This window comes from Primulina eburnea, chromosome 4, assembly GCF_022965805.1.
Source record: "Primulina eburnea isolate SZY01 chromosome 4, ASM2296580v1, whole genome shotgun sequence".
NCBI classification, from domain to species: Eukaryota; Viridiplantae; Streptophyta; class Magnoliopsida; order Lamiales; family Gesneriaceae; genus Primulina; species Primulina eburnea.
In genome coordinates, this window is record NC_133104.1 from 1,622,349 (window position 1) to 1,638,784 (window position 16,436).

Consider the following 16,436-nt stretch of genomic DNA (forward strand, 5'->3'; position numbering starts at 1 on the left):
CCATAAATCTCAAACTACCTTCCTGTATTCTTCCACACATTTCTCCAATTGCGACTAGTCTTTGGCTAAAGTGGCATGTTGGTGGAGCCGAACTCGAGACATACATCCCCACCCCACCCCACCCCCCGCTTGTGATATCTGGCTTTTATCCCGTTAATGACAATTTAATGCTAGGAATTTATTGTGTTCTTATCCAAGAATATCTGGCATTGAAGAAGGAACAATCTCGATGTTGAAAACTTGCAAATTAGTCTACCCTTGAAATACATGTTTCCTTCATCTTCAGAATTATCATTACAAATATTGAACTGTCCTCTTCCCTTCAATTGTCCTTTTTTTTTTTTTGAATGAATGGTTCCAGATATTTGATGAAAAATATTCCAAAATCCAATTTAAAAAAATAAGATTATTGTAACTAAAATGCTTTAAATTACACGCAAATATATCAACTAAGATTTAGAGATAAACAAGCTGGGAACAAATAGCAGAAAACACAAATGGGAAACTGTCAAACGAAAGCACCAAAAAACAAAAAGGAGTCCAATGGTAACAAGAAGATGACAAAGCTTCTGCATGTACACACATCAACAAAGAAGTCGATCCCTATCAAACACGCTTTTAAAGAAAAACCCCACCTTTCACTAGGCTTTTTTGGCATGAAGAGAAGGGAATTCATATGTTCATTCAGTTCAAGTCAACATTGGTCCAGAGTTCCCCTCTTGCACGTAGTCTCCTTTCTCGTTTGAGAAAGAACACTTCAACGTCAATGTCGATCCAATATGAAACTCAAATTCTTGGAGTGGAGTGTTTCTTTTTCTTTTTTCTTTTTTTTTTTTAATCTGAGGAAATGGGAATTCTTTCCATTGCATCCGAAACGTGCCTCGTTGAAGGTCTCTTTTCGGGGCTGCCCTGCGTGCATGCCATTGCGATTTTCAAAACGGAAATCATCTCTTCCTCTTTATCAACATCATGAGCCAAGTGTGGATCCAAGACATCGGATAATGGTTTCTTCTCTTCAATAGATTGTTGCATCCAATGAACGAGATCCATTTCAGTGTCTCCAACTTGGACCAGTGGCCCTCTCCCGGTGATCATCTCAAGTAAAATCACCCCATACGAGTAGATATCCCATTTTTGAGACGGTTTTATCATTTTCACAGCCTCGGGAGCTTGATAGTACAAGCCGAAAGAAGAAGCCGAGACAAAGGTTGTAGCATCGGAAGCTGCGCTACTGGTTTGTTGCCTTTGCTGTGGTTTCTCAGAGGCCATTCGGCTCGATTGCATTGTTGGGGATGCACCAGCTATGTTGGCAAGTCGTCCAAGGCCAAAATCGGAGATTTTGGGTTCCATATTGGGTCCGAGCAATATATTTGATGGCTTCAAATCGCCGTGAACGTATTTCCTGGGACTATATTCATGTAGATAAACCATGCCTTTTGCAACTCCTTTCATTATTTTCAATCGTGTAGACCATGAGATAGGCGTAAATGTCACCAGCCCAGGCTTTCCTGAGGAAAATTGTACACAAAATATTTCAGGTTATTTCCAAATGATATAAGAAAGATTTCCCAATTTTGTGACTATATAAACAATATATATATATATATAGCTACCAATCCTAAAACTAACCATGTATAGCAGTAGCAAGGTTCCCATTCGGTATGAAATCGTATACCAGCAGCTTTTCGTCCACTGACCAATAATAAGCTCGAAGATTTATGACATTTGGATGTCTCAACTTTCCAATTGCTTCAACTTCAGTCTGAAATTCTTTGAATCTTTGCGAACCTCCTTCACCCAATCTTCTCACAGCCAGGGCAAGTCCATCCTCCAGCACAACCTTGTATAGGATTCCAATACCGCTTTTGCCGAGGACAAAAGCAGATGCCTTCAGAAGCTCATCAAGATCAAATGCCACTTGTGCATCTAATGGCACTAGATCATACTGCTCTATATTTTCTGATAAAGTCTCTGATTCATCTTTCTTGAAGCATAAACATTCCTTCCTCGCCTTACGTCCCTTCTCAAAACCATATGCATTTTCATTGTTTCTTTCACCACGAGGCTTTAGCCTCGAATAACAATATGAGAAAAGCAAACCAATGGCACAAATTCCAATCACATCACCCACAATTATAGCGATCATAGAGGCTTTACTCAGCCCCCGTCCCTTTCCAACATTTTCTCCACCTTGAGTAGGATAATTACTAGGTAAATAAGGAATCGAGGAAGACGATCCCGCCTCACTATCTGACGAACAGAGATTTTTCAATGGAGGACCACAAAGACCAGGATTTCCAATGAAGGCAGTTGGTCCTCTGTTGATTAGAGCACCATTTTGTGGAATCGGGCCACTTAATTTGTTATATGTGAGATCAATATAAACTTTCTCAGGAAGATTGCCAAGACTGGATGGGATTGAACCATTTAACATATTATGAGACAAATCCAGAGTTCCTTGTAAATTAGACAGATAGCCCAAGTCACCAGGAATTGACTCATTGAATTCATTGAACGAAAGATCAAGCTTTTCCAACAAAACCAAGTTATTCCCGAATCCATTCGGCAAAGAACCGCTAAAATTATTCTGACTAACGTCAAGATTTCTCAATCTTTTACACTGAATTAATGAAGTGGGAAGGGACCCATTAAAGAAATTTTGTGATAAATCTAGAGTCTGAAGATATTGAAGATTCCCAATCTCAAATGGTAAATTCCCAGAGAAGGAATTACCATAAAGTACCAAACTTTGCAGTCCCTGGACTTTGAGAAGCTCAGAACTTAAGCCCCCAAAAAACCTATTACTCCTTAAGTTAACATGCCTAAGCTCGGATAAAGATCCAAGTGACGCAGAAAGAAATCCAGAGAGTTTCCTATTCGGAATGCTAACAGAGACAACCCTCTGATCTCTACACGTGATACCATTCCAAGAACAAGGGTTTTCATCAGAATTATTCCAATTATTGAGTGAACCCTCGGGATCTTCTTTAATGGACCGCTTAAATGACAACAGAGCTATGCCTTCGTCATTTAAAGAACCCAAAACAAAAACATTACCACAGTTGCCAAGCATTAAGATCAAGAAAGTTACTAAAGCTAACATTTCCAAGAAAATCTCACTATGTGACCGTTGGAAACGCGGCCACCAAAAAGACAAAAAAAAAAAAGAATCTTTAGAACTTACCTTTCTTCAGCTGAAAACCAAATAGAAAAAGAAAGGGAAAAAAAGTTTTTTAGATGGAAGCGGTGCCTTCTTTACATTGAACACACACACGAGGAGATAGAGAGAGATTCTGTATGAGTGTATAAAAGAAAGCTTCGACAGTGGGGATGCGAGCATGGAGAAGAGGGGGAAAAATGGTCGTTATGGGGGAAAAGGTAAAGTTGTTTTCAGCTCCGCAAAGCAAGGCAAATAAAGCTTGGAGACAATAGATTATTTTGGAGAAACGAAAAGGAAACAGTATTTTACTGTAGAATAGTAGTAGTAGGCTTGTTGCGTCAGTAGCATTCTTGGACCGGAGTGGCGTTGGGATCCCTTGTAATATTCAATATCACGGACGATGTCGATCAAATTTCCAAAAAAATATAAATCTACCCAAACTAATATCATATTATTTCAGAATTATACAAAATTTACATATACATTTTTTTAAAAAAAATTGGTTTGGGGGCTAAAGCCCGGGTAAAGGAGCATGTGGCTCCGCCCCTGATTGTATTAAAAATTATGTTTTTTTTAAAAAATAGGTGTAAATACTCTTTGCCTTGACATATGTAGAAAGTAAATATTATATAATCATGTTCTTCTCTAATTGTATCTTTATATTTTTGGAGAATCGTTATATTTTATATTTATTGCATATTTAAAAATCATAAAATGTATTTTATGGGGTCACCTTATTTATATTTAATTTCGTTTATAAAAAATTGTTTGGCATTGGGGAGCATACGTAGCCTTATTCTCCAATTATTTCATATAATTATGTGACTACTTCTTGATAGGGGAAGTTCATGATTGCATGCAAAAGGTAACAAAACATTTGACAGTAAGAACTAAATGCTTGTTATGTTATCCTGTGTTCAGTTGTACTTTCAATTTTAATTGCAACATAAGAGGCATATGCAGTAGTTTGGTGTATATATTATCACAGAAAATCACATTTATTCTTATATGTGTACTAGAAATTCTATGCTCTAGAGCCATATCCAACTAATCCAATTCGATATTTGTTAGCTCATGTTCCATCGTTATGTGTTAGACTGCTCATAGTTGGACCTCCCGTTCTGCTCATAGTAGGGTCATTTGTAAATTTCACGCTCCAAATGTTCATTTCTGAGTGTGAAAGAAATGAGTTAATTGTCTCAAATCAATTAGAGTTCCATATATGGACTTGCACAATCTTTCCTCCTTAAACTAGCTTTTGGGGTGGGATCAAGTCCAAATATCAATCCTAACAATATTCTAAGGAGAATTGTACAAATTCATGTATACAACTCTTAATAACTTAATCCAATCGATATGAGATATCTAACAATAAATAAATAATATATATATATAACAATATGTTCTTCTCAATTATTGTAGTTATATATATCAGTAAATTTTCTATCTTAAATAAATACAAAATAAATGTGGGGATCCTGATGCTAATCATCTTCTTAATCATCGTTGGGACTAATTTAATCAATTAGAATAAACAGGGTCTAATTTTTTTTTAAAAAAATACATTATCAAAAGCGGAACAGAATGGTATACATCTTAACATACACGTCAGTATTAAGAGTACAAATCTTGCACTATATACAATCAGTTTCAACTAAGGTTTAACAACTATATAACAAGTGTTTAAACCCTATCTCTAGTCCAAGTCCGGAATCACCACTCTAATCTCGATCTTTCTTCAACTCTATGACCCTGAACCTGTCCCACCTGTTGCCATGCACACATACAAACACGACAACAGCCGGATAACTCCGGTGAGAATAAAATCCCAGTATAAACAATGTATCAATGCAATCATATAAAACATATATAAAAGCATAGTAAACATCAATGCATGTATCTAATCTGACCACATGAATCAATACAAATCTGTACCTCAATCTAGGACTCATTTCTAATCTAGGGATCCCGATCTAATTTAGACTTTGGTATGTTGTATCGAATATCTACAACAGACGTCGAACTACATCTAAGCTCATCGATACACCGCAAGTCTAGGGTATTAGCTGTTCTGTCAAAGACCTGGCGGTTCTGCCTTAGCTAGGCTGATCTGCCCTAGACTCGAATTCTGGCTCTGCTATAATTCAATAGACTAAACATATCAATCTGATAATCTGCAAATATCAATGCAATAAAGTAAAGTATGTGATTTTGAGAAACTCAAGTCAAACCTGATTCGAGTTGTGCAATCCCGAATCAACATTTATTTATACTTTTATCTTCTTGGTCTGACAAAGACGAAATCTCGCATTCCAATCGGTCCATACCCAATCTGGCAATGACAATATCAAATATACACAATATCAATGTATACTTAATTCAAGACCTGTTCTGATCAATACCCAAATAAAAATACAATCTCAATCAATAACAAATTTGATCAAATGTCAATCTGCTGATGTTTCAACGGTATAACAATACAGTCTTGATAACTCCGTTAATCTCAACATCCCAGATATAATACCACAACTCATAAACGATATTAGTACGAATCATACTGTTACAATAACAGATCATAATCTCAAATCTGTACTATCTCAATCATATCAGTTCTAAAAATCATAACAATTATATAAACAGTCTGTTCTTCGATCTGACTTCAATCATCTACTGATCAGTATATCTAGAACACATAATAACAGTGAAATCTCAATTCATAATCAATAGCGACACAAATCTGATATCAAATCTCAATCAATTCCTTCCGTAAATCATAACAATTGCATAAGCAATCTTCTTCAATCTGATTTCAATTACACGATGTCTACTATATCAGAAACACCATATATGATTCATATTCGATTCTGACAGTATCATAATTTCAAATCATATCAAAACGTAGTAAAACTTACATCCAATTGTAACATGCGTCGATATAAACACAGTACTGAAGTCGGATTGAAAATCTAACGGGCGGATCGAAATATAAAGGCGTAAGGATTTCCTACACTTTTCCAGAAACCTTTCTCGATTCTTTCTTAACGATTCCGAAGGAATAAGGCTGGTTTATCTATATATATACACCCACTTGCATGGCAAAGATACGTGGCTGATTTTTTACTCATTTCAGGCGACGCTCGGGCGGTCGATCTTTACCGCCCGGGCGCCGAACACTCTGTTCGGTGACTTACCTTACTATCCACTGGCGCTCGAGCGGTATTATTCTAGCGCTCGGGCACCTGTTCTGTCCGGGTGGTGTTCTTATTGAACACTGGCGCTCGGGCGGTCATTTTCTACCTGCTCGGGCGCCAGACGTTCTGTCCAAAACATAATCTTGTGGTGCATTGGCGCTCGGGCGGTCATCTTCTACCGCTCGGGCGCCAGATGTTCTGTCCAACATCTTTGCTTACAATGCACCGACGCCCGGATTCTTCGCTTTAGCTCCTGAAATCTCAATTCTGTCAATTAATCTATATCTGATTACAATAATTAAGTCTCGGGCATTACAATAAAGGAAATCGAAATTACGTACATTTTATTTTACAAAATGTTGTGGAGCACAACATCTTAATGCTTGTATGGAACCCCAAAAGCTGAAGCATGACAACTTAGATTAAGTAAAATTATTAGAGATATGTTTGCAAATGAAAAGCAAGTGCATTTGGACACTCTGCATTGTCTTAAAAGAAGTGGACCGTTACACGAAATGAAATTATAATGTCAAAATCAAATTTATTGTAATGATCGCAGCACATGTATGTCTTTACCAACGATATAATGTGAAAAAGATAGGATAAATGGATAATATCAACACTTTAATTGCTTTGTGGTGATTAATTAATGAATATATGCGTAGCTGTATGTATATATTTTTATGAGTAGATCTCATGTGAGACTGTCTCACGGATTTTAATCTATGAGACGAGTCAACCCTCCCGATATTCACAATAAAAAGTTATACTCTTAGCATAAAAAGTAATAATTTTTCATGGATGACCCAAATAAGATATCCGTCTCACAAATACGACCCGCGAGATCGTCTCATACAAGTTTTTGCTTACTTTATTTACTGTTTTATTTTAATATTCTGCTATACATCTACCCTATTCTCTTTATTAAACAAGAGTTACCTAAAGTTATCATGTTTGGTTATAGATATATATTATCTTGATATATTTTTCTCTCTTTAAAATCTTATTCCTTCTACTTTGTAATACTAAAAAAATAAACATAAATAAAAAATCGTCCAAAATTACCACTTCTGATCTGTATAAAAATAGTTGAAAACTCTTTTAAAAAAAGTTAATCTTCACTTTTCACTTAAAAAAAATCAGTCCCCAAATTCTGTTCAACTCAAATACAAAATTTTATCTTATGCTGATTGTGATTCTTCAAAAGTGTGTATAATATTTTACGAAATAAATAGAAATTTTTCTACACTTTTACCCACAAATTTTTTTGTCTAATCATCTTTTATATTATGGGTGTAAAGGAAATGAATTGATGAGAATATGGCGAAAAAATTTAATGCTCTAATTGTTTCTATTCGAGCTTGAGTTCGATTTGAAACAAAAAAATTTATGATTCGAAATAAAACTTGAGTTCGATTTTGACACGAAAGATTCGAACATGTACTTGAAGTATTCGAATTATTGCTAGAAAAAATTATTTGAAATGTTTTACAGTCTCCGGTATTCCTGCTGTGACCTTCTCTGATATCATTCTGTCTGCCCCCATGCTCGGCCCGCGCGACTGTACAATAAGCAACTGTAAAAACTATTTCATATTTGTCTTCATTTTACGAACACAATTAACCCAAATAGCTATATGAGTATATTATAACCCTTTATAAAGTGTTTTTTAATTTTCAATCAATGTGAGGTGAGTGTATCATCACATTTTCAAGTCGGATCGAAAATCTCACGAATTGGCTCGATTTGTTTGCACCACTACTTTGCTTTCATTTCACAATATACCATCAAACCCTATCTTTTACAAAATTACAACAAGGATATTTTTGGTATATTATTAAAAACTAATATTACCAAACATTCTAATTTTAAAAAATGTCTACATTTCACTTTTTTTTAAACACTATTTTGATTTTGCTCAAATTTTCACAATCTATAAATTTAATAATTTTTCTAAAAACATAATATTTTGCAAACACTCTTTTCGTATATAATATTTTGTGTGCTCGACTTTGAGTACTTTTTATATATTCATCTTCCCATTTTAATATTGATATAAAATTCTAAATCTATAATATATCACACATCATTTAATTTTTCTTATCCTGAAATACTAATATCGTTAATGACGATACATATATTAAATTCTAAAAAAAATAAAAAAATACATATATTAAATTCTCGTGTTTAAAATATTCGACATTTTAACACGATTGATTTCACACGTGTACAATACATAAGATAATACTGGTATCATATTAAACTAAATATCTATACTATTTTATTAAGTTTGAGACACTTAGAATAACTAACTTTGGTGTCATGATCTGTTTTAATAATTCTATATATTAATAAAATGTCAAATTTTAATGCAAGTTATATGTAGTTCAGCATATTGAGTTATTGTTTTTTGAAGTTTATGTTATATGTTCAATTTTCACTGAGGTCATTTTTTTATTCTTTTATTTTTCAATTTATTTTTTAATTTATAGACCAAAATTACAATATAATCCCTCACTATTTTTTATAATTATATTTTGATCTTCATTTAAATATAAATTATAAAAAATATTATACAAATGGGGTGGTTGAATCTTGATTTTGGGCCAACTCACGATGGAATAGAATGGGCCTAAAGAGGGCCTTATTTCAACCCGGAAGTTCGAATCGAACCCGACAACGACATCGTATTCAGCGACCAGTTACTCCACGGCAGACGGCGGAGACAGCCCGTCCGCAAATCTATTGGCGGGAAGATGACGGACTTTTGCATACGAGGGGTGGTGGAAGCAATACACTCCAGCCCAACTCAGGCCGTTCTCTATCTCTCTGGCGGTGCCTCCCAGGTTCGTTGGTTGCTTGTATACGCAACAGTTTGCAGGGGCGTGTAACTGTTTGATCAAATCTCCTAATAACATTCATGGGCAGGCACTTGGGTGGTTAGTATCAGTGCCTGGAGCCACAAATACTGTATTGGAAGCTGTGGTGCCTTATTCTAGGATGTCCATGATCCAGTTGTTAGGCAAGGTTTGGTTTTTTATTTTTCACTCTACATTTGCTTTCTTGTAACGAATGTATATAATATTTTGAGGTAGGATTACGTAGTCTATCCTTTTCCGTATCTTGTTTATAATTTTTTGGGGTAGGATTACGTAGTCTATCCTTTTCCGTATCTTCTAACGGGCTCGTGTTTTCCCTTTTTGGTTCAATTTTAAGGTTCCAGCTCAATTTGCTAGTCGGAAAACTGCGGAGGACATGGCATTAATGGCCTACAATCGAGCTCTAAGGCTTTCTCAGCCAGGTTTATGTTTGTTTGTTTTTTTTTTTTTTTTTTATCTTTTGAGCTTCTTAGTTAATCCTACTCTCATTTTGAGGGGGTCATGCCTTATTTTCTTTAACTTCATCTGTTTTGAAAACACATAATCTATATCTACAATTTCCAAATTACGGAGTGGTCCACACCCTCGGTGGTTTGGGAAACCAGCAGTTCTGTCGATCTGATATTTGGTTGACCATGAAATCATCAAGCATGATTTGTGACAATGAATGGATAAAAAAGCTAAAGATGGTAATCATCGAGTTGCTTACTGTACATAACAAATACTTTTTGTTAAATATCAAAATACTTCATAATGCATAGGTTGAGTTTTCATTCTGGTGTTATTGGCATCCTATATATGAAGCGTATGCTCTGCAGTTGTTTTGGATGTTATACAATTTTTGCTTTCCTTCCTTTCCAAATTCTGTTGTATTTAAAAATGTTTCAATTTGCCTTTTGTGTCTGCTTTTGGAATGGAAGAATGTTGTTGGTGGTAATGATACTTGTTCCTTGATCAGTGAATTCTTGGTTAAAGACTCATCCCCGATATTGCTTTGTTGTCACATTCAGGCTCACCAGTTCTTGGTGTGGGTTTTACTGGTTCTCTGGCCAGCACACATCCCAAGCGTGGGGATCACAGGTATTGATTGATCTGTTGACCTTTGCAAGTTGTTATGCTTGCCATAATTCTACGGGATTCTTTTGAATTGTGTATGTTCTTAAATGAATGTAAACTGAAATATCTTCCATTTTCTAATACAAGGAGTCATTGGGGTAAAATTTTCATTAGTGTCGTTACTAATCTACAATCTAAAGATTATGGGCTCTAGTTACGTGAGCTTTATCTTTTTCAGCCAGTAGATGCATGATACCATCTCCAACCACTAACATTTTTCTTTGCAGCATTTTATATGTGCATTTTTAGTTTGTCTTTAATCTCTCAAGAGGCAAAAATGGTTTGTGGCTGGAAAAAGTTATTTTTATGTGGCTAAAAGGGCTTTGTCGCTTGTAATTACTTCACTGTCCGTTCTTCGACTCTTTTCATCTTACTTTACTTTTTCTGCTCAATATCCGGTTGCTCATGACAACGTTACGTTTTCTTTTGGTTTTATGTCTAGTCTACAACGTGGAAAATTATCATAGAACATGTTTAAAACTGTGGATTTTATTTTATCTTTGAAAGAGACCAAGACAACCTCAAGTGTCAGAATTTATTGTGGGATGTGACCAGTGCTTGCTACGGTTTGGAGAATTGTAGTGTTCTATAATTGTGGGCACTTGGAATTGGCTTAGTCAGATAACACTCAAGAAGGAAAATTAAAAGTGGTTTATAATGCTGAATACTGATAATTCAGATGATCGATTAATGAAAGCTGAAAGGAATAATTTCTGGGTGTTGTTTGTTGAATCTTTTGATGTCAAAACTATTACATGCAACTGAACTTGAATTCCGTCGATAAATTATCATACTGCCTGATGTTGTTTTATGTAATAAGTATGGACTAATTATCGTAGCATTGATCTCATGTTGTCACTTATATGATTGTACTATTAAAATGAAACCAAACAGTCTGAACGAAACAGATTTTCAACAATGAAATCATGCAAATCTAGTTGAACCTCAAGGCCTATGGTCTTATGGAATGAACAGATTTCCTGAAATCGATATTATTGAAATAGAATTAGAGTTTGAGCTTAATCTCTACGATACCCTAGTGTGCTTTGCGCCTTTATAAACTGTGATATACTGCTACATATCTTCTGTTGGTGAATCACCCACTCCCCCTCATGTACTGCAATATAAAAATTATCCGTAAAAGTTTGTAAAACTGATAAAAATAAAAACGTGTCACCTGGTGCAGTGAAATTAATTGATTTCTTGTGCTTTGACAATCCTTCCATAAATTCCTTTTATTTGTTTATCAGTTGCTATTCATTTGCTAAAGTTTTAGGGAAAATAAGTGCATCTTTTGTTTGTCTTGTGGCTGCATTATTTTACATTTACATATTTGAGTTCCTTGATCTTAAATTCTTTATCCTTGTGACTTTATTCATAAGGTTTCATGTATCAACAAGGACATCTAATCAGCTTTTGATATCTACTGTTACTTTGTCAAAGGTATTCACATGACTTGCCCAGGAATTATTGGTGCACCCTTGTAACCGGGAAATGAAGTGTCTAACTTATTCTATATATGCATTTTTTCAGGGCTTGAGAAATCGTGAACAAGAAGACTGGGTTTCCAGCCAGTTCTTACTGAAGGTGCTACACATCTATTTGCCTTCAGTTTTTCCCTTTGTGTTTGATGTATAGTCCACATGAGGTATTTAAGGTATTTAATCATTAAAGTGCATATAGTCAGGATCCTGCTCGATCCTGCTGCTTGGACAGTTATCATCTTAGTGTTTTGAATATATTATTTTGTCAACTCTCGTAAAATTCCTGGAGTTTTTGCGTATAGGTATTTAAGTCCAATGCGGCACATCAAAATTGTGTTTTTTAAAAGTAAGTTCTAGGCTGGTGCACAACCTTTGCATAGGGAGGTGCACGTGAGATCAAGAAGTTGGACAGCCCGGTGCATTGTGTATTGCCCTGTGATGTTCTATAAATAACATTCCACGTGTAAACTATAGGGTTTAAAGTGCGTTCTCGTTCAGGCTTCTGTGCCCATAAAGGGTTAAAAGATGAAAGTTCAAACTACATTTCTTCTTGCAGCTTTTTCTGTCTTTCATGTTCCTTATTTCTTTGCTTTTCCTTTATTAATTGACTCTACGCCGTTTATGCTTTGCTCCCCTCTATCACATTAGATTCTTGTTCTGTTCATCGAAATTTTGGGCGATTGATTGTATTTCGTAAAATACTCCTTTTCAATGCTTCAGATGTTCAAAACTTTACCATTATTTGTTTTCAGGCAATAGCATATGCTTGCAAAGTTCCCGCAAACTTTACTTCAGAGTTAACAGATTCAGAAGTTCTCAATGAATCTGAAATACAATTTGATGAAGACCAAGAATTAGAGCAACTTATCAATGGTCAAATATGCTTTAAGGTTTATCCCTTTTTAAATGGTATGGTTTGAGCTATATACAGATACTCAGTCACACAATTTATAGTCTCTTTATTGTTTATTGTGAGGACTGTTGTGCAGATATTTCAAAGTCAAAAAGGAAGATAATTCTTTCTGGTTCGTTTAATCCATTGCATGATGGACACATAAAGCTTTTAGAAGTAGCTATGAGGTACCTTCAACTATTCCTGGAACTGCCGGTTATGACAATTTGACTCAAAATTGAACAATTATTCAAATCGCCCGAATGAATAAAATATGTCATCAATATGTGGACTCAATTTTTATCTCTAATATGCAATAGGTAGCTAAAAGCTCATTTTTCCTGCACTGTAGATGGTAAGATTATGATGTAATTCCATATTTAAGGTCTACACTGAAAGATTGTTATTTACTTCCATATTTATGGTTTACGGCTTTCTCTTTAAAACCTTCTTGAGCTAGTTTTTGTATTGTCCTCTATTACCTTGTAGAGAAATTATACCTGTAGATAGCATCCTCTAGTGGAATTCTGAGAGAAGCTTCTTGTGAGTTTATTTAGAGCATGGACGTGAATGTTGAAATCCAAGTGTAAGGCTGTGACCGCATTAAATACTTTGTTTACAGAGAATTGATACAAATATTCTTATGCAGTGTTCTAGGTGATGGATATCCATGCTTTGAGTTATCTGCTGTGAATGCAGACAAACCCCCACTTACAGTATCTCAAATCAAAGAACGTGTTAAGCAATTTGAAAAGGCTGGTGAGACTAAATTGATAATCTTTAGAACTTGCATAGATCACAAAATCTCGTATTGCAACTTTTCCAGGCTCAGTATCTGCCTGCTGTGTATTTTCCTTATCAGTGCATACAATTCTAATATTACAATTAATTTCGTTGATTTTTTTGTCCTTCAAAACTAAAGAAACTCGTCATTTGTTGATTGGATTTTTCGATAGACGTGAAAGAAAATTTGTATTTAGATTATCTTTGTTTTTAAATTTTGAAAGAGTAATGTAAGGCCTACCAGTACGACGAAACTTATTTGTCTCTGGTATTCGATATGACAAAAGTTCACATTGGTTTTTTTATCTTGTTAACTTAGTTTTACAGACCCATATCAGCTAAACTCTAATATTTTCCAACTTTACACTGTATTATCAGTTTTTCTCTCATTCCTCCTGGTGGTATTGGAGTGAACCTTTTGCTTTTGGAGGAACATTTGTTCCTTTTCGTAATTCTTGATCTGGCTTATGCACGTGGACTTCTGAATTTGATTCTTTGATCTCATTCAGTTTGCTGATGAATAGTTAACGATTTCACTATTTCAAGTGCAGGGAAGACCGTCATAATTTCTAATCAGCCATACTTCTACAAGAAAGCTGAACTTTTTCCTGGCAGCGCTTTTGTTATTGGTGCAGACACTGCGGCAAGGCTTATAAATGTAAGGGAGTCAAACGTTGAAAAATCTTATTCTCATGTGCAACTAAATGTGGTGTAGTTATGTTTGAATTTCCTTTTCTTCAATTCTTGATGTGAGTTCTCTGATGCTTTGGCATTGGCCTGGTTGGACTAGTGTTGGCTCACCTAGCTTTCTGCAAATGGTCCATGAAACAAACACAATTGAAGGAGACATGTTATTCAGATATTTGTCTCCTTAGATTGCAAGTGTGTGACTAGTTTAAGAAAGCTTTATTATACATGTGCATATATAAAGGAACGAATATGTTTTGCACTATCATTGGTTGAGTTCTAAGAATAAGAATTCAAGAATAAACCAAGTATTGGAAGAGACCTATATCAATTAAAGTATTAGACATGCTTTCTTTCAATCTCAAGCCTATGACTACCTAGATTCCTTTTGAAATATATCCTTGATGGCTAAAGTCTTCAAAGTCAAGTTATTACCTGCGAAGCCATCAATGTTGAATCATGAATGCAACATGCCAAAAATTTCATCACACTTCCAAACCTTTACATAGTTATGAACTTGACCATTGTAGCCTTTACGAAATCATTTGACTTGTGATAAGTTGTTCACTAATTAAATACAATTTGGTCTCACTTCTCAAGAGATGAACTTACACCTTCCTCTTAAGTTAGCACATTTCTTTTTGTTGTTGAGGCAAATATTTCTGCCACCTATATAGGAGTAGGTTAGGCAGCGATCTTATATATTTTATTCTCACATTCTGCCAAAATGTAGGTAACGGACTCAAGGCAAAGAAGCTCATTGATTCCCTCCTGATCTTCCACTTGTCGATGGGCTTATTTTTTAACTGAGAAAATCTCCAGCTTGTATCATAATTCGATTCAGATGATTTAGATGAGGATAAATATCCACTGGAAATCAATCAATTTCTGATTAGTGGAATTTTTCTCCATTTGAAAACAAGTTCCTAACTGATTTATGACTCTACTTTTTTATTTGTTCAGCCAAAGTACTATGGTGAGGACTATGGAAGAATGCAAGATATTCTTTCTGGATGCAAAAACATGGGCTGCCTTTTCCTCGTTGCTGGCCGAAATGTGGATGGGGTCTTTAAGGTTAGATCCCAAACCTTTGAATTTTGGATGCACTTGATATCCCCATGTTTGGATTGTTTAAAGTAACACGCTGTCGTGTGATTCACGTAGGTTCTAGATGATTTTGACATTCCAGAGCAGCTCAAAGACATGTTTATATCAATACCAGCAGAGAAATTCCGCATGGACATATCATCGACCGAAATAAGGAAGAACCTAGGAATGCTATAATCCAGTCGTCTGTCATATACGTTCAACCAATTGAAAGTGCATAATTTCTTTAAAAAGTTGAATTCTTTTTAGTAAACTTTTGAAATCAGAAGATGGGGAAATGTACCAGAGTTTGAAGAAAGAAAAAGTATCGATCAACGGATGAATGTTAGCTTGTTTCATGTGTATTTTAAGTTGTGAAACAAATTTGTATGAATAAATAAATGCTATTATAAGATCACACTTGACTTGACTAGTGGTTTCCATGCAATCCCATATGAACAAAGATTTACCTCCTAATGCCATCAAATAGTCATCTTGTTATTTGTTCACCTTTCAGCCATATCAACAGCCATTTCGCTTTAATTTCAACGTCGAGTTTAATCTAATCTAGTCTGTTTAGTTGGCTTGAGTGTAGAACTACTTTTAGTGGTCGGGATATGCATCAGCTCCTTTACGCCAAAATCTTGTCGTGACGTCGAACATTAAACGTCATCATGCTAGCCGTCGCCGTCGGCGTACTCATAAAATAACAATATTAACATCTTTTTTCTGCATTCTATTTTCATAAAGCCAAATTTCATTTTTCTCAACATATTAATCAATTTTAATCCAAATGTTATCGTCCTTCGAAAATATCATATAATCAATTTTGTTATATTTTAAAATCTTTTAAATTTCTCACTTACGATTTATTTTTCTCACAATATGTTTCTCACGAAACTTATTTTCTAAACATAAACTCGATCGAACAAAATCACATGTATGTACCCATAGTGTGCAATAGCGTATCACACGTTTAAATAATGGTCTAGTTGAAATAAAGTCAAATGTCCCGCAATATAAAAGAACCAATCAACGATTTGTATAATGCGAAGAATCCACTACGAGTGAGTGACATTTTGATTTTAGCAAAAGGAATCTGCATGTGGGTTATCTTCTTTTACCAAATAAAATTAATATCCTTTAAATAGAATAGTC

At 35.0% G+C, this 16,436-nt stretch overlaps 2 protein-coding genes across 5 annotated transcripts; one reads left to right on the top strand and one right to left on the bottom strand.

Moving 5' to 3' along the window:
* Nucleotides 1-807: 807 nt before the first annotated feature.
* On the bottom strand, nucleotides 808-3,506 carry LOC140830511 (receptor protein kinase-like protein ZAR1). The gene is made up of 2 exons (XM_073193868.1): nucleotides 1,630-3,506; nucleotides 808-1,508 (listed from the first exon to the last, which is right to left on the bottom strand). Exons 1-2 carry the CDS (start codon nucleotides 3,101-3,103, stop codon nucleotides 835-837), a joined length of 2,148 nt encoding a protein of 715 aa, XP_073049969.1. The 5' UTR covers nucleotides 3,104-3,506; the 3' UTR covers nucleotides 808-834.
* A 5,451-nt stretch (nucleotides 3,507-8,957) lies between these two features.
* On the top strand, nucleotides 8,958-15,708 carry LOC140830512 (uncharacterized). 4 transcript variants are annotated; one of them, XM_073193869.1, is made up of 12 exons: nucleotides 8,958-9,197; nucleotides 9,280-9,378; nucleotides 9,568-9,652; nucleotides 10,241-10,310; nucleotides 11,729-11,789; nucleotides 11,880-11,933; nucleotides 12,583-12,739; nucleotides 12,820-12,910; nucleotides 13,372-13,481; nucleotides 14,057-14,163; nucleotides 15,156-15,266; nucleotides 15,357-15,708. In XM_073193869.1, the coding sequence occupies exons 1-12, from the start codon at nucleotides 9,108-9,110 to the stop codon at nucleotides 15,474-15,476; spliced, it is 1,155 nt and encodes a 384-aa protein (XP_073049970.1). In that variant the 5' UTR covers nucleotides 8,958-9,107; the 3' UTR covers nucleotides 15,477-15,708. The 4 variants fall into 4 exon arrangements, with proteins under 4 accessions (XP_073049970.1, XP_073049971.1, XP_073049972.1 ...); XM_073193871.1 differs by having other exon boundaries at nucleotides 8,976-9,197; nucleotides 9,575-9,652; XM_073193870.1 differs by lacking the exons at nucleotides 15,156-15,266; nucleotides 15,357-15,708 and adding an exon at nucleotides 14,926-15,137.
* The last annotated feature ends 728 nt before the right edge of the window (nucleotides 15,709-16,436 follow it).

What these genes read in the sequence shown, in the direction of transcription:
- LOC140830511 (XM_073193868.1), bottom strand. Translation starts at nt 3,103, where the DNA reads ATGTTAGCTTTAGTAACTTTCTTGATCTTAATGCTTGGCAACTGTGGT. An exon ending in CCTTGCTACTGCTATACATG is followed by an intron (nt 1,509 to 1,629) that starts GTTAGTTTTAGG and finishes AATTTTCCTCAG; the next exon opens with GAAAGCCTGGGCTGGTGACA.
- LOC140830512 (XM_073193869.1), top strand. Translation starts at nt 9,108, where the DNA reads ATGACGGACTTTTGCATACGAGGGGTGGTGGAAGCAATACACTCCAGC. An exon ending in TCTAAGGCTTTCTCAGCCAG is followed by an intron (nt 9,653 to 10,240) that starts GTTTATGTTTGT and finishes TGTCACATTCAG; the next exon opens with GCTCACCAGTTCTTGGTGTG. An exon ending in CCAGCCAGTTCTTACTGAAG is followed by an intron (nt 11,934 to 12,582) that starts GTGCTACACATC and finishes ATTTGTTTTCAG; the next exon opens with GCAATAGCATATGCTTGCAA.